We start from the raw sequence: 26,673 nt of genomic DNA, 5'->3' as shown, positions 1-26,673 counted from the left end.
AGAGGAGAGAGAAAATCACGTTTTCTAGAGAGAGAAGAGATAGAGATCGCAATTCAGCCCCTTGCATAGCTATTAGCGCTGGCTTTTTTTTATAAGAGCCTTGCTTGCTTTATTTTATTAATAAAGGGGCCGGTCACTTAAAAGTGACCGGTCACTTTATAAAATAAATTGTTCAAACTTTAAAAACTCACTCAGTTAGTGAAAACAATGCTACACGGACACATTCCAGGCGTCCCCAGGTGCAGGACACGACACAGATGCAATGCAGACACAGACTCCTCGCGGGAAAACATCTGCCCTCCCGCGACTGTTCCTGCTTTTCGTAAAAAGCTTCATTGAACCCATCTTTACAATTGTGCTTGCGTTCTTACGTGTATTTTCTTACTCAGTTCGGATTTCCTCCTTAGCCTACGGGATGCCCCGTTACTGATGCACCCGTCACCCATCATGTGACGCATCATGGGCACTCGTAACCCGGCCCTTTTCACCGAACTTAGGGAAACTCCTTCGCGATGTTTACCGTCACCCATCAAATGACACATCAGAGTTGTCCGTTCTTGATGGCAGTTCCTATAGCTACAATCTTTTAACAGTTCTTAGTGCACACAATAAAATATCTTAAAAAAAGATTAATCATTAAATAAGAAAATAGTCCAATTGGCAACAGTAATCGCGTGTGGTACGGAGGCCTTGGCTCTAATCATTCGGGAAATCATAGATACCAAAGGTCTCTCCATTGACTTCCAATTATCGTGATCCACAGATGGTCCCCAAATCTGGACCCCATTATGCATAGCCGAAGCCATCACAGTATCAAAGAGCCAAAGTTTTGTTCGTGGTTCCTGAAACTGCACTTGTGAACACATCCTCTCCAACCCTCCCAAGGCCACAGAGGCTCTGGACAATCTAGCATCCGTTGCTTTCTTAAGAGTAAACTTCGGTCCTGTAAATACCACACCAAGGTATGTGTATGCATCTGTGTACTCTACTATATCCTGGCCATATGCAAATGTAGGTGCCGATCTCCTAACCCACTGCAGTGTGGTGTTAACACCATAACTTTGGTTTTACCCAAATTTACCGACAGTCCGCTGTCTTCCGCGATTTATGTAATGCATCTAACTGCCTCTGCATTCCATCTGGTGATTCTGCTATCAATACAATATTATCTGCATACAACAACAAAGGGATCCATGACCCTGCAAGTTGAGCACCTCTCTCACCCTCTCTATCAATGTAATCTGATACCTCATCTATATACATACCAAATAAAGTAGGGGACACTGGGCATCCCTGCTTTACTCCAACAGTGGAATGAACAATGTCGGAATCCCCTTCTGGAGTACGTACATAACCAGTTACTGACCCGTATAAGGCCATGATCCCCCAGATAATCTCTTTGGGGACCCCTAACTCTTGCATTCTGCGCATCAATCTGGCCCTTGGTACTATATCAAAAGCTTTCCGAAAATCCACAAAGCAACAATACATCCTTCTCCCGCTTGCTCTTCCTTCCTCAATAATGGCTCTGAGCGTAAGAATATGATCTAAAGTGGAATAACCCCTCCTGAATCCAGCTTGTCCTGATGCCCTTATGCCCTCATTCTTTGCCCATCTACTCAATTTTTGTTCCATAATGAAATGTTATATAAACGCCTTCAAAAGGCCAAAGTCACCGATGAGACCAAAAAGTTACAATGTAATGGATCTGAGAGAGAGAGAGAGAGAGAGAGAGAGAGAGAGAGAGAGAAAGAGAGAGAGTTTTTTAAACGTCTATCTGAGGCCGAAGTCGGCCTATGAGACAAATCGGGTATACATGTGTGTATGTCCTCCATCTGTCAAAAAAGACAAAACAATCTAAACTGATACAAAGTAGGATAAGGATAAAAATCTTGGTTTGAGAGAGAGAGAGAGAGAGAGAGAGAGAGAGAGAAATGAAATGAAATGTTATATTAACGTCTTCAAAAGGCCATAGTGACCTATGAGACCCGAAAGTTACAAAGTGGTGGATCTGATACAAAGTCAGAGTAACAAAATAACCTAAGAATAGTACAAAACAAAGATATATACTATGGGGTCCTAAGTTGGTCGATGTGTGTCACAAAGTGATGACGTGGCTACGGACAACAGAAACCCTAATTTCTGCCAGAAACCCTAAAATTCCTGCAAACCATAATTTTTGCCCAAAACCCTAATTTCTGAAAATCGTGGAGGCACTATTAAAAAATAATTTTTATTTTTATTTTTTAAAATGAAAATGATGAGCGACGCAAATTTTGCTTTTTCTCTACAATATGAGAAAGAGAGAGAGAATGCTTTTGCTTTCAAGTTTTGACTCTCTGTGAGAGAGAGAGAGAGAGCAATTGCTTTTGATTTGAAGCTTTTGGGGCTCTGCTTTTGGGCATCCCTTGTAACCTTTAAATTAGTGGTGAGGGCCTCACTTCTCAGAGCATCTGGACGCAGAGTCTAAGAGTGAAACCCTAGCCACTCTCTTGTACTTTGATTTGATTAATATAAAAAGAAATACCGAAAGGGGCGCCAATCTTTGGGGCCAATATCTCTAGGCACGGAACTCCGCCAGGCCAGTGTACATCTATTGTGATCTGTGACTTGTTTTAAAGTGGTTATTTGGTGCTGTCGCGGTTGATTCTTGACTTGGGAGTGTCCAAGTCTGTTACAATGTGAGCCAAGCAAAAAACTAAGCCAAAAATGGGCGGCTAGTTGGGATAGCTGAATCACAAGAGATCTAGCATCGGTTGTTTGCGAATCTCATCAATTTCCTCCATGGTTAGTAGTCTGACCGGGCGTCGTGCATGCCTAGTCAGCGTGCTCCGAATTTTCTGTCGTAGCCTCTGTCGATGGTGTGTAGTTCTTCGCAGTCGCGGGCGCCTGGATTTCCCCAGTTCAATCCCTCGGTCAATCAGTGTGCCTCTAGTGTGAGACGAGGGGGAGCTCTGCTGTGGGAGTGGCTCTTGCGGCTGTCCCGTGTCTGCTCTGAAGAAGTCTGTGATCCGTCTTTGAGGCTGGCTAGCCTCGCCATTCATCACGCTATCTCTGTGTCTACGAAACTCGAGCAAGAACAAACCCAATGTTGCTAATTGGACTATTTTCTTATTTTTAATGATTAAAAAATTTTTTTAGGATATTTTATTATGTGCACTAAGAACTGTTAAAAGATTGTAGCTACAGGAACTGCCATCATGAACGGACAACTCTGATGTGTCATTTGATGGGTGACGGTAAACATCGCGAAGGAGTTTCCGTAAGTTCGGTGGAAAGGGCCGGGTTACGAGTGCCCCTGATGCGTCACATGATGGGTGACGGGTGCATCAGTAAGGGGGCATCCCGTAGGCTAAGGAGGAAATCCGAACTGAGTAAGAAAGTACGCGTAAGAACGCAAGCACAAGAATAAAGATGGGTTCAATGAAGCTTTTTATGAAAAGCAGGAACAGTCGCGGGAGGACAGATGTTTTCCCGCGAGGAGTCTGTGTCTGCATTGCATCTATGTCGTGTCCTGCACCCGGGGACGCCTGGAATGTGTCCGTGTAGCATTGTTTTCACTAACTGAGTGAGTTTTTAAAGTTTGAACAATTTATTTTATAAAGTGACCGGTCACTTTTAAGTGACCGGCCCCTTTATTAATAAAATAAAGCAAGCAAGGCTCTTATAAAAAAGCCAACGCTAATAGCTATGCTGGGGACTGAATTGCGATCTCTCTCTCTCTCCTCTCTCTAGAAAACGCGATTTTCTCTCTCCTCTCTCTAGGAGCGCCAAGCTCTACTTTGGGACCCCTATTCCTGCCGGGTGTCAAACCCTATAAAAGGGTAGTCAGCGTTTCAGTTTGGGAGAGCCGGAAGCAGCAGAAAAGCACTAGCGCTAGTATTCTGGAACAGAGACTGGCGACGGAAACTGCAAGTGTTCGCGTGACGACTGAGTACGGAGGTCGATTCTCCGAGCAAGGAGCGACAGGTATAAGGTGTTGGTACGCATTGAGAATTGTTGCTCTGTGTGGTTTGTTTTGCAAGAATCTCCCGTCTTACGGGAAGGCCCTTCACGGGCAGTACGGCTTTACGCCTAAGTCCCTTGCGGGGAAAGTACGGCTTTACGCCTAAGTCCCTTACGGGAAAGTACGGCTTCGCGCCTAAGTCCCTTACGGGAAGGAACGGCCTTGTGCCCAAGCCCTTTACGGGAAAGTACGACCTTCGGGTCTAAGATTACAGAACGGAGGGGTTTCCTCGGGTTCTCGTGCTTGTATAAGAATTCTCCCTGAATAAAAGAATACTCTTAACGGGGGGGGGACCAGAAGATGCCAGCCCATCTTCTGGTCCCCAACACTGTGTCTATCTTCTCCCTTCTCTCATGTTTTCAAAGAATTATAATTTTCAGATTTTCTAAGTGCTCGTGTACGCTCCCGTTTTGTGACAGTGGTATCAGAGCTCGGACTCCTCTCTTTCTCTGCAAAGAAGGACAATTCCGGGAAGAACGGGAAGAACCATGTCGAGCCAAGGGAGAAGCGTTGAAGAGGAGCTTCAACAAGTGCAAGCTCAGCTTGCGGAGTTGCAACAAGTCTTACTGTTGCCAGACGTCCAAAAGCTTTTGGGCGGAATGAAGAAAACGAATGGAACTGATGCAGCCAAGCATCCAAACAACACTGTTGGCGTGAGACCACAAGAGGCAAGAGAAGAAGAACGTGCCGAGGTGCACAAAGGATCTTCGTATCGGAATGAACGGCCTACTTCAAGGAAAGGCCAGGAAAAAGCACTCTCTTTGCTAGACGAGAGCAAGGACATCTCTATCTCATCTCCATCTTACTCTCCTGATTATACTTCTACTTCTCGATCATCTCGTCAGAAGAAGGAAGCAACTACTACTGCCACTACCCTACATCAACCTAAAGATAAGCCTCGATTCAAGAAGCATGGTCGCAAGTCTCAACATCGCATGAGAGTCTTCAAATCAGGCGACAAGGACATCAAGTTTGAAACCTACAACGGACGGAGAGACATCTCCAAAGCACTGTCCTTCATCAGACAGTTTGAAGTCGCCTTTACCAATGGGCACTTCACAGAAAAATCCAAATTACGACATGTGGGGATGCACCTCAAGGTAACGGCAAGTATTTGGTGGTTAGCCAAGATTCTGGAAGGTTCTCAGGCCAGAACTTGGGAGAGCTTCAAATCTGAATTTTATGAACAATTTCCTCCACCTGACTTCGAGCAGGACATACGGAAGGAATGGGACTGGCTTGCCCAAAAGGAACATGAAAGAGTAACGACTTATGTGGACAAGTATTGGTCGGTTCTTCTGAAGGTCACTCCCTTCATGAAGATTGCCAACGAGGAAAAGAAAAGAAAGTTCGAAGCGGGTCTCCAACCGCAGCTTCGAAAGAGTATGAAGGTGTATCCGCATGATACTCTTCAAAGGATGATGGAGTCAGCAATCATCGCTGAGGATTTGCACTCTACTGGGACGCCCACAAAGATGGAGCATAGCACTTACCGTGCAAGACAAAGAGGGGTCTACGATGACCATGGGAGCCAAGGAAGAAAACGTCCTCCATCTAGAGACGATGATCATTCTAAGAAGCCAGAGGGCACTGGCAAGCGAACTAAGCATCTTCCTCCTACTCAACTTCAAACTTTCAGAGAGGAAGGAAGGACATATGAAAGGACATATGAAACCGGACTGCCCTCTAAAGCAACAACGGCAAGAGCAAGCCTCTACTGTGGCGAGAAAGGACATATGAAACCGGACTGCCCTCTAAAGCAGCAACGGCAAGAGCAAGCCTCTACGAGGCAAGAGAAAGCAAGGAAGGAACCCGCACCACCAAGTTCGAACTCAATCCCAGATGTTCAAGGAAACACAGAATCTGAGAAAGGGAAGCGTCAACTTCTGAAGGGCTGGGGGTCTTTGAACAACCAGCGAGTACTGATTCTTTATGATCCAGGATCCACGGATAACTTCATCTCCCTGGATACTGCGGAACGTTTGTGCCTCACACCGGCTCAGCTTGGCACACCGGTTACATCCAGATCGGCATTCGAGGGGTTGACAACCAATGCAACTCCCATGCAAGGACAGCTCAATCTTCGGATTGGCGAGTACAAGGACCGCGAATCATTTTTGATGGCACCTATCGAGGGATGTGATATCATCTTGGGTATGCCATGGCACTTTCACATGACACCTATTCCCGATTATGTGGAAAAGACTCTCACTTTTGATCATGGGGGTAAGAAAACAGAGATTCAAGCTGATGCAGGAGATTGGCAATTCCCAATTGTAAGACATATCTCCATTAAGAAAGATGGAGCATAGCACTTACCGTGCAAGACAAAGAGGGTCTACGATGACCATGGGAGCCAAGGAAGAAAACGTCCTCCATCTAGAGACGATGATCATTCTAAGAAGCCAGAGTGCACTGGCAAGCGAACTAAGCATCTTTCTCCTACTCAACTTCAAACTTTCAGAGAGGAAGGAAGGACATATGAAAGGACATATGAAACCGGACTGCCCTCCTCTAAAGGAGCAACGGCAAGAGCAAGCCTCTACTGTGGCGAGAAAGGACATATGAAACCGGACTGCCCTCTAAAGCAGCAACGGCAAGAGCAAGCCTCTACGAGGCAAGAGAAAGCAAGGAAGGAACCCGCACCACCAAGTTCGAACTCAATCCCAAATGTTCAAGGAAACACAGAATCTGAGAAAGGGAAGCGTCAACTTCTGAAGGGCTGGGGGTCTTTGAACAACCAGCGAGTACTGATTCTTTATGATCCAGGATCCACGGATAACTTCATCTCCCTGGATACTGCGGAACGTTTGTGCCTCACACCGGCTCAGCTTGGCACACCGGTTACATCCGGATCGGCATTCGAGGGGTTGACAACCAATGCAACTCCCGTGCAAGGACAGCTCAATCTTCGGATTGGCGAGTACAAGGACCGCGAATCATTTTTGATGGCACCTATCGAGGGATGTGATATCATCTTGGGTATGCCATGGCACTTTCACATGACACCTATTCCCAATTATGTGGAAAAGACTCTCACTTTTGATCATGGGGGTAAGAAAATAGAGATTCAAGCTCATGCAGGAGATTGGCAGTTCCCAATTGTAAGCCAAACCTCCATTATGAAAGAAATGAAGAAATGTGTTTCTGCTTACTTGATTTTTGCAAAGGATAAAACTAGTAGAGACTCTCTCTCTAGTCTGGAAATTAAGCGTCTTCAATTTATTGAAAAGTACAAGGATTGTTTCACGGAAACACTTCCTGATGAACTCCCTCCGTTACGCCCGGAAGATCACCACATAGATCTCATACCGGGTAGCTCGCCTCCCAATCAACCCCCTTATTGGGTGAGTCTTGCTCAGCAAGAGGAAATTTTGAAGCAAGTCAACGAGCTTCTAAAGAAAGGGTTAGTACGGCCAAGTGCTTCACCCTACTGCTCTCCAGTTCTACTGGTGCAGAAGAAAGATGGCACGTTCCGAATGTGCATAGACTATAGGTCTTTAAACAAGATCACAATCAAGAATCGCTTTCCGATCCCTCGGATTGATGATATACTTGATAAGTTGCAGGGTGCAAGTGTCTTTAGTTGCATAGACTTAAACAGTGGGTATCATCAAATACGGATCGCCCCTGAGGATGTCCATAAGACTGCTTTCCGCACAACCTTTGGACTATATGAATTTTTGGTAATGCCTTTCGGCTTGACCAATGCTCTTGCGACGTTCAATCGCATGATGGACCGCATTTTCAGCCCGTATCGAGCTTTTACGGGAGTATTCTTTGACGACATACTCATCTTCTCTAAGTCAGAAGAGGAACATAGGAAGCACTTGGACTTAGTGTTTCAAGAATTGCGAAAGCATGAGTTGCATGTGAATGCAAAGAAGAGCGAGTTCTTTCTCTCTGAGATACACTATCTCGGCCATATAGTCTCTCACAATCAAGCGAGTATGGATCCTGCCACGATCCGAGTGGTAGAAGATTGGCCTATTCCCACTACGGTACATGATGTACGTAGCTTCCTGGGATTATGTTCATACTATCGAAGGTTTGTCCGAAGAGTTGCTCATGTAGCAGGACCACTTCATGATTTGACAAAGAAGAAGATTCCTTTCACATGGGGATCGAGACAACAAGGAGCCTTTGATCGGCTCAAGTACTTGCTAAGCCATGGACCTATTTTGATAGTGCCTGACTTAAGGAAACCATTTGAAGTTCACTGCGATGCTTCAGGTGATTGCATTGGAGCAGTGCTAAACCAAGAAGGCCATGCAATGGCTTATGAAAGCAGACGGCTTAAGGATGCAGAGTTGCATGCATCAATCTACGAAAAGGAACTCACGGCTGTGATTCACACCTTATCCAACTGGAAGCACTATCTTCTAGGAGCGGATTTTGTGATCAAGACTGATCACCAGAGTTTGCGGTATTTTCTTACGCAAAGGAAACTATCTAAGAAGCAGATGAGATGGGCAAACTTTTTGTCTATGTCTCACTTCCAAATCCTTCACACGGCTAGGAGTAAGAATGTGGTCGCGGACGCATTGTCTAGGCGGCCAAGGGTGAACGCTATCACTTCGGTGTATCACCAAGAATTAGAAGCACTACCGGATTTATATCCGAATGATCCAGACTTCTCCACCATTTGGGGAAAGCTACATCGTGGAGAGAATGAGTTTCCCTATTCCATCCGGGACGGTTATCTCTACCACCATCAGGCCCTATGTGTGGCAGAACCATTAAGAAAGAAGATCATGGATGAAGCACACGCTTCACCTTATCCGGGTCATCAGGGTATTCTCCCTACAACCTTAGCAATGGAAAGATATTTCTTTTGGCCTAGCCTTAAAGCAGACATTGATAAGTATGTCAGGGAATGCTTGGTTTGCCAAGAAGTGAAGTATGATCGGCATAAGACGCCTGGGTTGCTACAACCTTTGCTTGTGCCTAATGAACCTTGGGAAAGTATTGCCATGGACTTCATCATGGACCTCCCTAGAACTCAGACTGGAAATGACGCGATCTGGACGATTGTGGACAGGTTTAGCAAGCAAGCACACTTTATACCAGTCAAGAAAACGATCATAGCAGATCATATGGCTAGGGTCTTTCTGACACAGATCTTTAAGCATCATGGAATGCCTAAGTCAATTGTGAGTGATCGAGATCCTCGCATGACAGGAAATTTTTGGCGTGCCTTGATGGATAATCTTGGTACAAAGCTGAATTTTTCATATGCCTACTATCCTCAAACGGACAGGCAAAGTGAGATAGCCAATTCCACAGTATTGGATATGTTAAAAGCTTATGTGTCAGACCGACAATCTGACTGGGAGAAATATTTGCCTCTTGTCGAGTATGCGTATAACAATACCATACACTCATCGACGGGAAAAGCACCTTTTGAGATTCTCTATGGTAAGCCTTTGCTTCCACCCATCCTTTTAACTAGGATAAGATCTTTGCAGCAGATGAATTTGTCCGGGACTTGGACACAGCCTACGGGCAAGTTAGGAGAGCTATTCTCCGCTCTCAGGAAAAGCATAAGAAAGCTGCAGACAAGCACAGAAGGAATCTAGACTTAGCAGTCGGACAGTTAGTCTTACTCAAGTTTGAGAAGGCAAGACTTAAGAAACAAGCGTCTCATAAGGGGAAAGTGGTAAAACTTTCTACCCGTTATTATGGGCCGTTTAAGATCACTGAGCGAGTGAATGATGTCGTTTTCCGATTAGAGCTACCGCCTAATTGGAAGATCCATAATGCTTTCCATGTCAGTTTACTCCGGCCGTATGTGGGACCGCCTCCAAGACAGCCTAGTGCTGAGGAACCTCCTGAGGTTGAGGAAACAGAAGAAATACTCCAACCAGAGCAGATAGTAAGTCATCAGGAGCGGTCTCTCAAATCCGAAAAGATAACACGGAAGTATTTGGTTAAGTTTAAGAACTATTCGAATCTAGAGGCTCAGTGGATGACGCAAGAGGAATTAGCAGCTTATCCCGAGATACTGGAGGTATATGTCCAAGCACTACAGTTGAGGTCAACTGTTTAGAAGCCAGAGGGATGTTGCTAATTGGACTATTTTCTTATTTTTAATGATTATTTTTTTTTTTAAAGATATTTTATTATGTGCACTAAGAACTGTTAAAAGATTGTAGCTACAGGAACTGCCATCATGAACGGACAACTCTGATCCGTCATTTGATGGGTGACGGTAATCATCGCGAAGGAGTTTCCGTAAGTTCGGTGGAAAGGGCCGGGTTACGAGTGCCCTTGATGCGTCACATGATGGGTGACGGGTGCATCAGTAAGGGGGCATCCCGTAGGCTAAGGAGGAAATCCGAACTGAGTAAGAAAGTACGCGTAAGAACGCAAGCACAAGAATAAAGATGGGTTCAATGAAGCTTTTTACGAAAAGCAGGAACAGTCGCGGGAGGACAGATGTTTTCCCGCGAGGAGTCTGTGTCGTGTCCTGCACCCGGGGACGCCTGGAATGTGTCCGTGTAGCATTGTTTTCACTAACTGAGTGAGTTTTTAAAGTTTGAACAGGTTCACACTTTATTTTATAAAGTGACCAGCCTCTTTATTAATAAAATAAAGCAAGCAAGGCTCTTATAAAAAAGCCAACGCTAATAGCTATGCAGGGGGCTGAATTGCGATCTCTCTCTCCTCTCTCTAGAAAACGCAATTTTCTCTCTCCTCTCTCTAGGAGCGCCAAGCTCTGCTTTGGGACCCCTATTCCTGTCGGGTGTCAGACCCTATAAAAGGGTAGCCAGCGTTTCAGTTTGGGAGAGCCGGAAGCGGCAGAAAAGCACCAGCGCTAGGATTCTGGAACAGAGACTGGCGACGGAAACTGCAAGTGTTCGCGTGACGACTGAGTACGGAGGTCGATTCTCCGAGCAAGGAGCGACAGGTATAAGGTGTTGGTACGCATTGAGAATTGTTGCTCTGTGTGGTTTGTTTTGCAAGAATCTCCCGTCTTACGGGAAGGCCCTTCACGAGCAGTACGGCTTTACGCCTAAGTCCCTTGCGGGAAAGTACGGCTTTACGCTAAGTCCCTTACGGGAAAGTACGGCTTCGCGCCTAAGTCCCTTACGGGAAGGAACGGCCTTGTGCCCAAGCCCTTTACGGGAAAGTACGACCTTCGGGTCTAAGATTACAGAACGGAGGGGTTTCCTCGGGTTCTCGTGCTTGTATAAGAATTCTCCCTGAATAAAAGAATACTCTTAACGGGGGGGACCATCCCATCTTCTGGTCCCCAACACTGTGTCGATCTTCTCCCTTCTCTCATGTTTTCAAAGAATTATAATTTTCAGATTTTCTAAGTGCTCGTGTCTTTGAACAAGCAATGGAAGCGGCCTCGTATCTCGTAGTAGACGGGGCAACGGCATGTATAGTGTAGCTCTGTCTCAGGTTCCATGTTACACAAGGGGCATGTCCTGTCCTCTGCTGGTACTCCGTTGTATCTCCCAGTTTCAATCTGCAACTGGTGAGAGGATGTGCGTAACTGGCCAATAGCACATCGTATCCCATGAGGCAAGTGGGTATCCATGTATCTGGGTCTCATCACAAAACCATCTTCCGTAAGCTGGAGAAGGTGGTCTCTGTAGAAAGCCATCTTCGTGGCCAATTCCTGTGCTGGTTGTATCCATGTCCTCCTGGTGTCTAGCTGGGTCAGGTCTTGGCGGATGAGCTTGGTGATCTTTGACTGTGTAAGAGTGAGAGATGGTGCATCCAATGAGTAATGGAATGGTGGCAGCCTGTCTATGTTGAACCCATGTGCCTGAAACCATGATGTCATCTCCCCATACCAGCAGGTTGTATCTCCTTGTATGGCTAACTGTCGAGAGGATTCAAGTGCTATGCGAGCATATCTGTTTCTAGGAAGTTCCCATGTGCGGTTTATGAAGGAGACTGATTTGGTGAGCGCCTCCACCACTAGTGGGGGGGGCGCTAGCTCTACTCGGATAATGGCTCGTGGTACTGATGCCTTGGCTCTAATGAGCCGCGAGATCATAGAGACGAGAGGTTTCTCCATGTTCCCCCATCCGTCTGTGCGACCCGGCCTCCCGTGGTGATCCAGTGAAGGTCCCCATGTCTCGGTTCCATAGAGCAATGCTGAAGCCACCAAGGTGTCAAAGAGCCAGAGCTTCCTCCGGGGCTCCTAAAGGGTGCTGAAAAAAAGAGGGGACTATAGAATCCTGTCAAGACACCACAATGTGGGTGTATCCTCAGCAAGGGCTAAATCACAAGAGATCCATCGGGAGGACTTACATTCTAGAGCAGAAAGCTTTGGGCTCTTAAAAAGCACAACACAAAAATCACAAAAGACAAGAAGCTTCAGTTACTAATATATGGGCTATTTTTTCTTTCTTTGACAAAGATGTGTTAATTTTTCCAGCCATCAACCTCATTGATTTCTTGGGTGTGTTTTTTTTTTTTTTTTTTTGGGGGGGGTGGGGGGATATCATAACCACCTGACGTCTCAATTTCTGTTTAAGGTTTAGATTGAAAATACTTAGGTTCCTAAAATCTGAAAGACCAAAATGAATAGCACGTTTTAAGGTTTTGCAGCAGCAAAACACAATTATGTCACAGCATGCGTGCATATCCATGTGCATAGGTACGCACGCACGCGTCCATGTGTCATCATTAGATGGTGATAAGTGATCCTAGCCTCTCACTTTCTAATAGATCGCTTCGATCTCAAGGGATCAATTAGATCTCGTTTTAACCCTCTTGAGTTATTGCTCTAGAATTATTCTCTCTCATTTCTCTCTATGTGTTTGTCACCAAGAGTATGTGCTCCTCTCTCATCACCTTCATGATATGAAAGCAAGCTCTCATTATGTGTCATTATGTGTGGACTTGGAAGGCCACAAACAGACATACGGACTCAAAATGTGCACCTTGTACTTGCAACTAGTTGTTAAAAGAAAGTCCAAGCAAATTGACCCCTGCCAAGATGCACGACTGCCAATTTGAACATTTACCTTTCCTTCTTTTACAGCTCCCTTGCCTCGAATAGTTATTTTAGCACCACTCTCCTGCATCCACATGAAAATTGACCAGCAAACTTATTATAGGACCACAAAGTACATTCATTGCTAGAAAAATCAATCAAATCTTACTGCTTCCATCCTTTTCTGAGTGTTTCCCCGAGGTCCTAATATCAACCCAATAAAGTTATATCCTGGATGCTCCTTAGCCTGTCACACAATGTAAAGAAATGACCCACCAAAACTGGCACAAAGATGTCAAGAAGAAGATCTTGAGAATACAGGTTTCAGATTAATATCCCTTTGCTCTTCTAAACACGTTAGAAAAATAGCATCAAAAAATTTAACACCCCTCTTAGACCTGGGTGGAGACCAGGAATACAAGTCCAACAATGGTAAGGTAAGAGCGGAATCTGACAACTGTATCTCAAATAGTCAAGCCCCCCTCAGCAGCAAAAATTCAAAACTGATAACAAACCTGTAGAATTCCCAGGACAATGATTCTGTCCAACGTTGACCACCTGACAAGGTACAAGGATTTTCTCCGATTTTTACTGTTCTCCTCAGCAGGGAACTGTTTTATCTATCCAGGCAGAATTTTCTCTTTAAAACATGCTGTTTCTCTCTCTTAAAATTCTGCCAAAACTGGATTTATGTGTCAAACACAATAGGCACTACTTTTGCACAAACCAGCAATGGTGAAACTGGCCCGTGGGGCGGTAGGCTTTGGCTTTCGCCCGAAATTCTGTACTTTAGACACACACAGAGAGAGCACTTTAGAAAGGTAACCTGTGACGGGAATTAACTATTATGCACACACACGGCTCGGAAGCTAGAATGCTCCGAGCAGACGCCGACAACCTGTAGGCCCCAGAATTGGCGCCCCTTTCAGTATTTCTTAAGACAGTAAAATCCAGTGCCGCCACTGAGTAAGAGCATGGGAAACTGCCAAAAGCTCTTTCTCATAAATCTATGCTGTCAATTCCGGCCTTGAGAACAATCGGTTCTCGTAAGCAATGACATGGCCTTCTTACATTCAGACCGCACCCAGACTACGACCACAAAGCATCACGATATACTTCAAATGACTTTTGCAAGTCCGGCAAAGTCAAAACTGGTCCCATAGTCAATTTCTCTTTCAAAGTCTGAAAGGCAGTCAGTCACCTCTGTGGGTCCCCACGAGAAAGGGACTCCTTTCTGTGTCAAGATATGCAAAGGGGAAGCAATCTCTACAAACTTTCGAATGAACCGCATGTAGTACGAACACAATCCCAAGAAGCTTCTAACTTCATGGACATTCTTCAAATCGGGCAAATCACGGATAGTCTCTATCTTGGCCGGATCCATCTGCACTCCTGCCGCTGCTGCTGACACAATGTGTCCCAAAAAGTGTATCTCTGGTAGGAAAACTTCACTTTTCTTTGCATTAATCACTAACTTGTGATCTCGTAATGCTTGGAAGACCTGAAGCAGATGATCTCTATGTTCTGCCTCATTCTTGGAGAAAACAATGATATCGTCAAAGAAAGTGCCAACAAATAGCATGTAGTCTCGAAAATCATGTCCATCATCCGGTTAAATGTCGCAGGAGCATTGGTTAGGCCAAAAGGCATCACCAAAAACTCAAATAATCCAAAAGTTGTCGAAAAGCTCTCTTGTAGACATCTTTCGGCGCGATTCGAATCTGATGATATCCACTTTTCAAGTCGATCCTGCTAAAGCACGAGGATCCCTGAAGTCAGTCAAGTATATCATCGATTCTAGGAATCGGAAATCTGTTCTTGATGGTGATTTTGTTGAGAGCTCTATAATCGATGCACATGCTCCAAGATCCGTCTTTCTCAAAACCAACAACACTGGAGAGCAATACGGTGAAGTACTAGGCTGGACAAGACCCTTTTCCAAGAGGTCTTTCACTTGGTTCATAATCTCTTCGTTCTGTGCTCGGCTCACACGGTAAGATGGCAGGTTCGGTGGTGTGCTTCCAGGTATCAGATCAATGGTATGATTTTCAAGACGAGCAGGTGGTAACTCGCCTGGCAGGCCCTCTGAGAAGCAATCGGCATGAGAGTGGAGAAAATCTTGGCATTCTTTGTCAAGTTCATACATATTTGTCCTATCCTCATCACTCAACTCTTTCAAAAAGATCGAGTAAACAAACAGAATGGATTTCATTAACTTTGAAATGGCCGAAGCCGATACAATAGGGACAGACTCACCCTTAAGTTTAATGTCAAGTACAATGGTTCTGCCCTTCTTTGTGATCAATGTCGCTTTCCTCGCTCGATAGTCGACCAGGCGTTGTTCTTGTGGTACCAGGGAATTCCCAAGAGGACATCACAACCTTCCAAAGGCATTATGTAAAAGACCTCATGCCCCAAATATCCCTGACAATGCAACCGAAGTTTGCCAATGACAGGGGTAATGGCTACGTCCATGCCGGGTGCCACTAGAACTGCCTCCGCAAGTGGTCCCATCAGATCGAGAGTGATCTCGAGCCGCGCCACCAATTCCGGTGAAATGAAGTTGGCCTTGGCTCCTCCATCAAAGGATACCAGGGCTTCTTGGTCTTTCACTTTGCCCCAAGTTCGACAAAGTTCTGTACTCTCATCCAACAAGCTGGGATCGGTACCCACGCAATCTCGAACCAGTCTTGTTTCATCTAGCCTTTTCTTCCACGTTCCTCGGCTGCCCTCGAACTCTCAGGCCTTTCGTTGTCCTTGTCATTCTGTTCTTTCTGTGCCTTTTTAGGGCACTTCGCGGAGATATGTCTAGTTTCCCTGCATCCAAAGCACTTCCCCTCCCTGATGAAGCGAGCCCGCTCCTAAGGAGTAAGCTTGGGTCGTGCAACTTTCTTTTCTTAATTACTCTTCCTCTTTCTACTTTCATTTGTCAAAGTCTGTTCGGCTCTGTGTCATGATCTCATCAGTGGGGTAGGTCAAACTGCCAGAGTGAATGGCAAAACCCCATTTCGCATGACTCATCAACTCCTGAATAGAAGCTGACTTTTGTTCTAAGCAGTGATCTTGGATCTCTGTAGGTAGACCCAAGGTAAACCGATCAATCTGTTCCTTGAACGAGATCTTCTTAAATGAAGAGGCGGGTAGAAAAGAGCTCCAGAATCTCTCGCAATAAGCGTCCACTGTATCCTTCTTGGTCATACGAAGATGGTTCCAAGCAGTTCGTATATCGCGTTCATACTCTCGAGTCAGCCAAGAAGAAATAAAAAGCCTCTTGAATTTCAACCATTTAACTGGCACAATCTTGTTTAATAGAAGCGTGGATCACCAAGTTCGAGCGTTCCCCTTAAAGTAAGAGGCAGCTCTCCGAATCTTAGAGTGCTCTCAGTAACGCCCTCCTGCAAAAGCGATGTCAAACTGCTGTACAAAAGACAAAGCCTTCGAAGCATCTCTATAACCAAAAAACGTGTCAAATTTAATTGATTGTCCACCTTCCTTAAACTCTCGGACTTTCTTGCTTTTGTCTTCCAGAAAGTCATATTGGTTGACTTTATAAAAATTCTTCTTCTTTGCATAAAAGTTATTGTCATCAGAGTCCGAACTATCTATAGACGAGTCCTCTGTAGAACTGTCACTCACGGGGCGAGATTTAGACTTCTTTGCCTTTTTCTTGCTCTTTCCGAAGCGTTGCTTTTTGCTTCGCTTTTTGCCTTTTCTGTCTTCTTCGCTCGAGTGAGATGAGCTAGAAGAACTGTCAGAAGAAGAAGAAGAAGAAGAAGAAGAATTGGGTACTCCTTCAAATCGAACACACTTCTTCTATTTTCTTGCCTTTTCAAAAGTAGACTGACAACCCAAATAGTCCAGGAAGTCAGTGTCTTTCTTCTGCTTTTTGTCGTGCTTTTTAGCTCCGTTCTGCGCGTCAAAAAGTTGAGCAATTCGTGCATCAACCACCTCTTCTATTTCCTTCTCTGTATGCTTCTTGGGAGTAGGAGGTTTCTTGAGAGCGGGTTTTGGGGGTGGTTTTGTGGTTTTCTGCCACTGCGTGTCCACCACTTCGGAAGAAGTCTTGCTCATATATTTAGCCAATTTCGGGTCCTTGGCAAAATTAAGCAACATCTTTGTTGCATCGCCGATCAATTGTCGGTGCTCCATCTCTTGACGCTCCGCCTGAGTAGGCCGAGGCAGGCCATACTCCTTGCCCGAATCTTCATTGTGATCCCTTCCCGCATCTCTGGATGCAGAGGGAGTCGACTGATCTTTGCTTGAAGCCATAGGTGCCGCAGAAAAAAACTTTGGGATCGGATTTCCCGTAGAAGAGAAATCGGCCGCGCTCTAATACCACTGTAATAGACTTGGACACTCCAAGTCAAGAGTCTACCACGACAGCACCAAATAACCACTTCAAAATAGTTCACAGTTCACAATTTATTCGACACTGGCCCGGCGGAGTTCCGTGCCTAGAGATATTGGCCCCAAAGACTAGCGCCCCTTTCGGTATTTCTTTTTGTACTAATCTGAGTTCAAAACTCCAAAGTATAGGAGTGCGGGCAGGCGCTCACACTCAGACTCTGCGTCCAGATGCTCTGAGTTATGAGGCCTCCTCACATATTTAAAGGTTACAAAGGATGCCAAAAGCAGAGCCTCAAACACTGAAAATCAAAAGCCTTCTAAAAATAAAGCATCAAGGCTCTCTTTCTCTCTCTTGCATAAAAATAAAGCAAAGGAATTCTCTCTCTTTCTCAAATTGCGTAGAAAAAGCAAGTCCAGCAGCGTAGCCAGAAAAGCAGCCAATTCCATACGCTTTTCTGCCATGTCAGCAGGGCTGTACGGATTTCCATGAATGGCGCCGCAAATTGCGGAGGCTGCCACGTCAGCATTTTTCTCTGCATGTGAAACTGTTTTCAGCAGTACAGTCACCATCTCAGCCCGCCACAGAGGTGTGTGTGTGCACTGGGCAGCCACGTCATCATTTGTGATAGAATCTGACCGAACAGTCAAGATTTTGTTTGTCAAAGGATCTTCCTGTGCCTGCACCAGACTTAATAGCCACTCCCATTCTCAGTCCATCACGCATTAGACGTGCTCCCGTCCTCATTGCTCTCTCTTAAGGGGCATAAGCCATAAAGAACCCAAGAGTGGGAAGCACCTTGAATTGCCAGCCAACTAAATCACTTTATTTGCTACGAAACAAACTAGATAAAACAAAAGTAACTATTCTACTTTCAAGTGAAACTTTCACATGGTAACCAGCTTATTGCAGCAATCAGTCTAAAAATGTCTACAGAAACTAAACATTAAAGCACAAACTACACAAAAACAGCAAAACAAGTCAAGATTGTGCAATTAAATGTATTACACGACCGACAAAAAAACCACACAGATAGCAGATAGAAGATACTAGTGATCGAAAAGTGAAGACTCACAGGTATGTACAACTTTGCCTCCTTAGCAACTGGCTTGTATCCAGACGGTGGTTTGTATTGTGAATTCAACTTCATGCATTCCCCTTTGAAGTCAAATGTCAGACAAGTCAAGAAATAATGTATGCAAAAAGAGTGTCCAGAATAAACAAAGAATTCAAAGAGAGTGAATTACCTATAGCTTCACGCCTCTCTAAGTCTAATTGTTCTCGCTTTCTTCCCTGCAGGAAAAAGCACACACCAGATACATCATCCTCTTGAAAATTGGAATTATGCATCAGAGGACGAGCAACTTTTTATGGGGACTGCAAACTTGCAAAGCACCTCTCTAGTGTTCATTCTATGTCCCAAAGTATCGTAAAGAGGTGGAGGTGAAGGAGAGCGTGTCTCCTCATTGCTGTCTATATCCAAGTTACCAGACTCCAGCTGTGCTGCAAGTTGCTCCGCTCGAGTCTGCTCAAAATTTGTAGCACCAGACAGGCACCAACATCACTTAATGCATATTTGCACCTGGCATGGGATGGTTTTCATAAGAGCAAGCCACAATGCACACAGAGATAACTAATCCCCGAAAAATATAATGATGGAAGACCCCCAAGAACTTATCTGATAGAATAATCATGCGGTCGATTGATCAACAAGGAGGAGCAGAGATTTGAATGAAACACTTAGAATCAAGCTCAATCACATAATATTCTTGTATGCTATACAACATTTGATTCCTGCTGCACACTTAAATTACATGCGTGTCTTCTATATTACACATACAATATCCATAAATATGTACATGCAGCTCTCTGTGTATGTGCATTACATATATATGCCAACATACGTAAAGCAGTGACAAATTACAAATATGAATATTATGCATTTGCATGCACATGTACGCGAACAATACAACAATTTAAAAAGTTCACTACAGGGGGTGTGTGTGTGTGTGTGTGTGTGTGTGTGTGTGTGTGTGCACACACGCACGCGCGCATGTCGACAAGTAGACACACATAGAGACAAAGACAGAAAGAGAGAGAGAGGGTACATGATGTACAAAAGAGCTTGACTACCACAAGCACTTCCTGGGAAGACTGTGTATGTGCGAGTGTCGGTGGGTGTCAAACAAACACATACAAGCTCAAATTTTCTAAACGTAGAAAGAGAAAACCGCACACACGGGTATAAAGTATAAACATCTACTGCTAAACCAAAAAAGACAATGATAACAGGTATGCTTTAAGATTGGAACCTGTAGCGCGAGCGCACGTCCTTTCTTCACAACAGCATCTTGAGTCAAATCTGGTCCCCATTTGGTCTTCCTTGCGGGTGGCTTAAGCTCTTCCTTTTTAGGCTCCAGGGGCTCCCATTTAGTGGCACTTCTGTTGACAGGAACCATGGCTCCAAGGAGCTTATTTTTTGGTATAACAAAATTAAGGCCAGATTTAACCATCTTGGAGACTCTTGGGCTCTCGGCCACTGCAGTTGCATTCCCTGTCGTAGCCATAGGGCTTTGTTTTGGGCGGTTTTCTCCGAAAAGTTCTTGCTTTGCACGCAACTCTTCGCTTGGCTTGTTTTTGGCGAAAGCGAGATCACCCTCAACAGTAAGAGCTAAATTTGCCTCTGAAGGTGGCGCCACCGAAGTTGTCTGATATAATTTCCCAGCTGAAGAAGGGCCACCAGCTGGCGCAGCAGGGGCACCACGTATTTCCATTATTCACAGAATGCCATAACGGGATGAGGATGTATACTGTGTGGTTCTCTGCAATGGATTTCACATGGGAGACGCCACCCAACGTACGAGGCCGGAGTTCATAACGGATTACCTGCAAATCGCGATGGCGCTTCACCGATGCTGAGAGATCTCGCGCAAGCGCAGAGCATAGCAAGAAATTCGGCGCACAGGAGCCTTGGCCTCAATCTCATACTTTCTTTTTACTCTTTTTTTTTTTTTTTGGAAAGGGGGGGGGGGGGGGGGGGGCCTCAGGACTAAGTAACACGGGGTCTTAAATGAAGACCCCGTCATGGGATCCACGGCGAGTAGCTACCCGCACAAAAGCAAAGGTAAGCTCGGCCTCCTGATTTTAAACGGACGTGTCCGAGTTTACTTTTCCCTGTAGAAGTTTAGGTTTTATAGTTTATTTCTCGCCTTGTTGACACCGAAATGCACGCGCATGCGTGGTTAGCTCACCAGGCTGCCATGGGCAAGGTGTCGGGTTCGAATCGCTAGGCGGGTTCGAATCGCCAGGCGGACGTTGACTTGCGTTTTTTGTTGGACATCCATCTCCCTCGAGATTTGTGTGTGCCACACTCACCGTCAATCCCATGATGGGGTCTTCATTAAAGACCTTGTGTTCTTTAGTCATGGGAGGGGGGCGAGGTGTTTCATGGGATCAACGGTGGAGAACTCAGTGCACGGATCTCGAGGAGATCCGACAGCATCCAAAACTTTCACGTCGCCCCTGGCAGCCCAATGCCATAATCCCCGCGCGAACATTTCATTGAAATGCATGTAAGATTACTTATACTTATGCTTGTCTGACTTTACTCTCTCGATGTCTGTGTTTACAAAATTTGTTCCTGTTTGCTTTTCCCAGATCTGATGGCAACACACGTCTTTGCCTATGTGCCAGGACTTCTCTTCCTTGGATTTCATCACGAGGTAGACCACGTGCCCTTTAGTCCTGAGGGCAAGGAATGTTTCTATCTTTCGATAGCCTTAGTATATGGAAGGTACGACCACCGGTTAGCAAGCAGAGGAAGCTACATGCTGGGCGGCTGAACTGCATGAATCTTGAGCACATGAGTGCGTCGATTGTTGAGGGAACAGAGAGGGAGAAGACAGTTGTAAAGAGTGGAGGTAAAGGTTAAAAGGTGGAGGGATCTGGTGGAGATAGAGATTGGTGGTAAGAGTTGATTGACAAGCCTACGGCCTACCTTGCTCACAAGGGAGTTGACATTCAAGAATGAAGAGTTGAATCATTTGGCCACAAGAACAAGGAGATGGGCCTAACATTGACATTACCAGGTGTCATCCATGGATTGCAAGTTTATCACTTGAGGGCAAGGTCTACAAGTGGTAGATGAGCTTGAAGCCTAAACACGCTTCATGACTAGTGTTTGAGACTCTATTCCAAAGAGAATTTCTCATAGAGAATAGACCATAACATAATTGGAAAGCTTAAGATATGTGTCACTTGCATGGTCTACTAACACTTAACCATTATGAGAAGAAGGCATGGCTTGAGCACGAGAGCTTTCACATTGTGGTGTTCTCTTTGTGAATGAGGATTTCATAATTAGTGGTCTCTGTGGAGAGGCCATTCTAAACAAAAAAATTTGAAAGGTGCCTCGTACGCCGGACCTAAAAGCGTTCTAGAAGTTTCTACTTACCAACCTAGTGCTAATGTTTGGCTATGTAAGATAGGTAAATCTTTTGTAAGTAGCTTCGCAAGATATTATGCAAATGTTATGCTTGATTTCCTCACTGTGCCTACATGGAGAGAAAAGTAATCTTTAAATTTATATCCAGCTACAATTGTAGGGGGGCTATTCGAAGGAAGGACCTTAGTTGCCTTCAACATGCCAGACACATAGAAGTGCCAAGTCGACGGTTTTTTTTTTCTCCTTTTTCCTTCTAAAAGGTATCTAATCTTGATCAAATATGGGTCAAAGAGCCCATAGTGAGACAATTTAATTGCTACCATTTATATCGTAGTGAGGTGTATGGACAAACTTAGGACCATTGGGGCATTGTTTTCCCTCACTAGGAGGTTTTTCTCCTATGTGCTTTGTATATACGCCCATCACTCTAGGGATATCTTATTTTGTATTCGCATACTTTGTAACACGTTCTATGTTGTGTGCCTTGAGCTTCTTCTCCATCTTTAAGATGTGTGTGCATCCTTGCAACCCTAACTCCAACAATTGGTATCACATCAGATTGCGTCCTCCCGAGCACTATTGCCAGCATGGGCAACACCCCCTTGCTCACTTTCTTCGATTTTGATAAGCTTTGACAGGTGTTAATACGTCGTTAAATACTTTGGTAAAGCTCGTACAATGTGATATGCTCAAAATTTTGATTCGGGCTTTTTTTGCCTCCATTTTCACTACTGCAAGTACAATTTCCTCCTTTTGTGCAAAGTTTTGTCCGCTACAAAATTATGCATAACATGTCTTCAACATTCTAGTGTGGTTTGTGTCATATAGCATGTACAATTTATTTTCAATTTCTACTCAGTTTGGGCATTTTTCCACATCAAGTTCAATCTTTCACTATGGTTGAGAGCAATGATTTTTTCAAGATGTTGTCTACTGATGAAAAATTTGATAGAGAAAATCATCCAAGGGTGTATGGAACATTGTTAAAGGTTTTCATGTATGCCTATGTTCTATGGAGAAGTTTAGGCTCTAGCAGTTTTGATTCTACTACTAGTGTCATTTTATCTGCAGTTCAACATACTCATTGGGATAGTGGAGATGTGCAGTTGCATGAATTAATAGAGTTGTCATCAAGCGCACCATTACTCCTCACATTCGTTCAACCAACATCACAAAACAGGCTTGTGACATTCTAGTTGGATTGTATGCAAGTCACAATGAGGTAAAAATAGCATATTTGTGCAAACATCTAGAATAAAAGATCATGCATCTCGTAGATGAAATGGACATTTTTATTGTTGAAGTAAGATATCAATGAGAAACTTATTGCTGCAAGTGAAGTCATTTTTAACCATTCGGTTGTGCGGACTGTCTTGTTGGAATTAGGGTTGCAGAGAAACACACACAGCTTGGAGAAGACGAAGGAAGCTCAAACCACACAATAGAGAGTGTGTTACTTGGTGTGCAATGAAAAGATAGATAGCCCTAGAGTGACGGGTGTCTATACAATGCACGGGGGAGAAAACCTCCTAAGGAGGGAAAAAACGCCGTGGCGGTCCTAGTGTGTTCACACACATCACTACCACATGTATATGGTAACAAATCCCCCCTGGAGTGATGCGGTGAACGAGAGCTGGCACATGAGTAAAGGGAACTGCCATGCCCTGAGGACATGATCAGTCCACAAAGGGGAGTAAGCCCAAAGCTTTGCGGAAAGCTTTGAGCTTCTCATGAGACAATGCCTTTGTGAAAAGATCTGCAAGGTTGTCCTGTGTTGGCACATAAGCCAAGCTGACCTCTCCTGCTGAGAGCCTCTCCCTGACATAGTGGTAATGCACCTCAATGTGCTTTGTGCGAGCATGAAAAATTGGGTTCCTCGCAACTGCCAATGCGCTCTGACTGTCAATGTAGATAGTGTTGGCAGTGTCCTGTCCAACACCCAAATCATCCATAAGGCGTCTGAGCCATACACACTCAACCGTAGCTGTGAAGACTGCCATGTACTTAGCCTCACAACTCGAAGCGGCCACAGTAGGTTGCTTCTTGCTCAACCATGATATACATGAACGGCCAAGCATGAAACAAAAACCACTTGTGGACACTCACGTGTCAAAACAACCAGCCTAATCTGAGTCCAAAAAAGCATGCAAATCTGGCGGCAATGATCCCCCCTTGGGATAAATCAAGCCAAGATGTAAAGTGCCACTAAGGTCGCAAAAAATCCTCTTGACAGCCTGCCAATGCTTAGACCCTGGGCTATGCATAAATCTGCTGACCGGTGAGACGGCAAACTGAATATCTGGCCTCGTGTTGCATACATAAATGAGGCAGCCAATAGCAGTTTGGTAAAGAATGACATCAGCAGGATCGCCAGCATCATGTAGACTCAACTTCAAACCTATTTCCATGGGAGTGGCAATAGGTTTGCAATCCTCAAGTCCAAACTTACATAGCAATGTCTCTATGCAACTTTTCTGACACAAGGCAATATCACCATCACACTGCTTAAACTGTATGCCCAAATAATGATGCAACAACCCCAAATCTTTCATCTTAAAAGTAGCATTCAAATCAGCCTTAAATTCAGCAATATGTCTCTCATTTGGTCCAATGATTAACATAAATAACCACAATGAGAAGTACATCACCCTCACTCTTTACATACAATGTGCTTTCTGTTGGACTGTTACAAAAGCCTCGCTTGACCAAATGAGTGTGAGCTTTCTCATACCAAGCACGAGGAGAGTGCTTCAACACTTTTGACATCGGGCGTCATGTCCGTATGTACAAATTTATAAAAAAAGGGGTGTCAGAAATGCGCCCAACATAGTTTGCCAAACCCCCTAGTCTACTAGAGCATTCATGCTCAACAGTAGACTATGCAAAAGCTTATGTACAAAGATACATCATGTACAAAGGAATCAGCACCATATACCCTTACCATGATCAAATGGAAAAGTATTATCCCTTGCATCCATCGTGCACACATAATGGCATCCTTCAAAGTCATAAGAACAATCATCAATCACTAGTGAGCTCCAACCATCAACGTACATGTCATACAAACCAAAATACCATGGATAAACATTCTCATCATCATGAAATGTATCACTCACATCAAGCCAAGACAAAACATCCACTGTATCCATGTCATCATGGCTATCCCAACTTTCCAAGCTACAATCCTCTTCAACATCCACACATGCATGTGAGGTTTTCATAAGCTTCTTCACCCTTGACAATGCATGGCACACACTAACTTGCATCTCCTCATCCATCTCAACTTGTGGGTCATCAAAGCCCCAATCAAGACTACCATCAGAATCCACATCACTCAAACCATCCTCTTGCTCACAATGAAAATCATAACTAGCAAGCAACTCAATGTCACCAATAGCATCATCAAAATCACAAACACTAATCTCAGTATCCCAAATGGGTCCACATACCCACAACTCATCAGGGTACCATAACAACTCATAAGATGGAGGATAGAAAAGATAATCCATAATCTCAATATGCATGTCATCTACCTCACAATCAAAATCATCCAAAGGCATATAGCGCAAGCACATAGAGCTAGACAAGTCCTCATCTTTACAATCATTCAGACATGCATCCAAATCAGCTATATCATTGCCCTCTTTGTCATACATGCACTCCGAGGTCTTTTCTTTCACAATATTGCTTGCACAAAACTCCTCATCAATATCTACATCATCAAGAGAGAGAACCTCATCTTCTACATCTGACTCAACCTCATCATCATTACTACAATCATCACTAGTGACAGAGGAGCTCTTGTGTGAAATGCATGAAGAAGTAGAAGACTGATTGACATCTTCCAACTGTCTTTTTTGCTTCAAGAAATCAACAATGCCTTTCATACCCAAAAAGTCAATGCAAGCAACTTCAATGCCCAAACATCCTGGAAGGGTACCAATGAACAAGAACTTCTCTTCCTTTGTATCCAGAACCATATTCTCAAGAACCTCTAGCTCTTGCTTGAGAGAGCAAAACCTCATGTAATGCATGTCCAACTTTTCTAGCCTACTTAGCTTCAATTGTTTCATCGCATCATTCATCCTCAACAAGGCATCACTGAACTTGACCATGGCTGAAATTTTATGTCTACACCATCAAGATTGAAGGTAACTTGAAGCACTCCTCGGTGGCGGGCACCAAAACACTGTTGGGAAACAAGCAAACTAGAACACCTCTATAGCGATGTCACCCAAGAGCGTTGAAGACACAAGATCATCACCACAAACGTTATCAAAATAACCTCAACAAAACCACAACTCAAAGACAAGTGATCTCTTGGGAATTTAACAGCACACGCCCACCCAAAAGACCACCATGAAAATTAAGAAGCACTTACCCTGGCATGGATTTACAGCACACGCCGACCAATGCACTTGAGGGAAAGAGCTTTCACCTTCACCAAATAACTCTTCAAAAACACAATTTTGAAGTGTACACACATCTCCAAACAAGAGAGCTTCCACAATCTACCATACACCAAACTGCCTGCAAGCTGCCATATCCTGTGCGCTGCGGGAAACAGACTGTATCTCCCAAACCACAACTCCAAAAGGGATGATTTCAAGCCTCAAAAATTCTCTGCATTTTCTACAACAAAAGCTCTGAAGACCACAAATTTCAATTCTATGTACCTCTATGTGCAAAATTGGCGCGAACAGCAAGCTGCCATGGCCCGACTACGCATAGGAAGGCTAGTCGAGGGCAAAAAACTGCATCCAAAAGCATCAAGAAGCCACCATGACCCAAAACCTACAAAATTCTGATATTTGACTGACCTTTTTTAAGTTTTTACATGAGTATAAGTTATATACAAGTCTCCCTTCAAAAAAACCCACTCACGGGCACTTACAGTAGGCCGACAACCGTCACTAGAC

General features: G+C 44.5%; 2 protein-coding genes across 3 annotated transcripts in view; both read right to left on the bottom strand.

Annotated features, from left to right (window-relative positions):
* LOC147445719 (uncharacterized) overlaps window positions 1-20,254 on the bottom strand; it is a 36,540-nt gene extending 16,286 nt beyond the window's left edge. The window contains exons 1-7 of one of the 2 annotated variants that reach the window (XM_086525161.1): window positions 20,197-20,254; window positions 19,623-20,053; window positions 18,707-18,835; window positions 18,558-18,603; window positions 18,386-18,468; window positions 13,135-13,212; window positions 12,997-13,050 (exon numbers count right to left, since the gene is read on the bottom strand). In XM_086525161.1, coding sequence (XP_086381287.1) covers window positions 12,997-13,050; window positions 13,135-13,212; window positions 18,386-18,468; window positions 18,558-18,603; window positions 18,707-18,835; window positions 19,623-20,053; window positions 20,197-20,254 — 879 coding nt within the window. Of the gene's footprint in view, window positions 1-12,996; window positions 13,051-13,134; window positions 13,213-18,385; window positions 18,469-18,557; window positions 18,604-18,706; window positions 18,893-19,622; window positions 20,054-20,196 lie in introns of those variants that run through there. The other variant, XM_086525160.1, reaches the window with a different exon arrangement.
* A 4,421-nt stretch (window positions 20,255-24,675) lies between these two features.
* On the bottom strand, window positions 24,676-25,734 carry LOC147445718 (uncharacterized). The gene is made up of 2 exons (XM_086524620.1): window positions 25,171-25,734; window positions 24,676-25,032 (listed from the first exon to the last, which is right to left on the bottom strand). The coding sequence occupies exons 1-2, from the start codon at window positions 25,732-25,734 to the stop codon at window positions 24,676-24,678; spliced, it is 921 nt and encodes a 306-aa protein (XP_086380746.1).
* Window positions 25,735-26,673: the final 939 nt, after the last annotated feature.

Source organism: Adiantum capillus-veneris, chromosome 12 (assembly GCF_014529385.1).
Source record: "Adiantum capillus-veneris isolate H3 chromosome 12, ASM1452938v2, whole genome shotgun sequence".
NCBI classification, from domain to species: Eukaryota; Viridiplantae; Streptophyta; class Polypodiopsida; order Polypodiales; family Pteridaceae; genus Adiantum; species Adiantum capillus-veneris.
The sequence above is the reverse complement of the archived record's forward strand: the minus strand, read 5'-3'. Positions and strand labels throughout refer to the sequence as shown.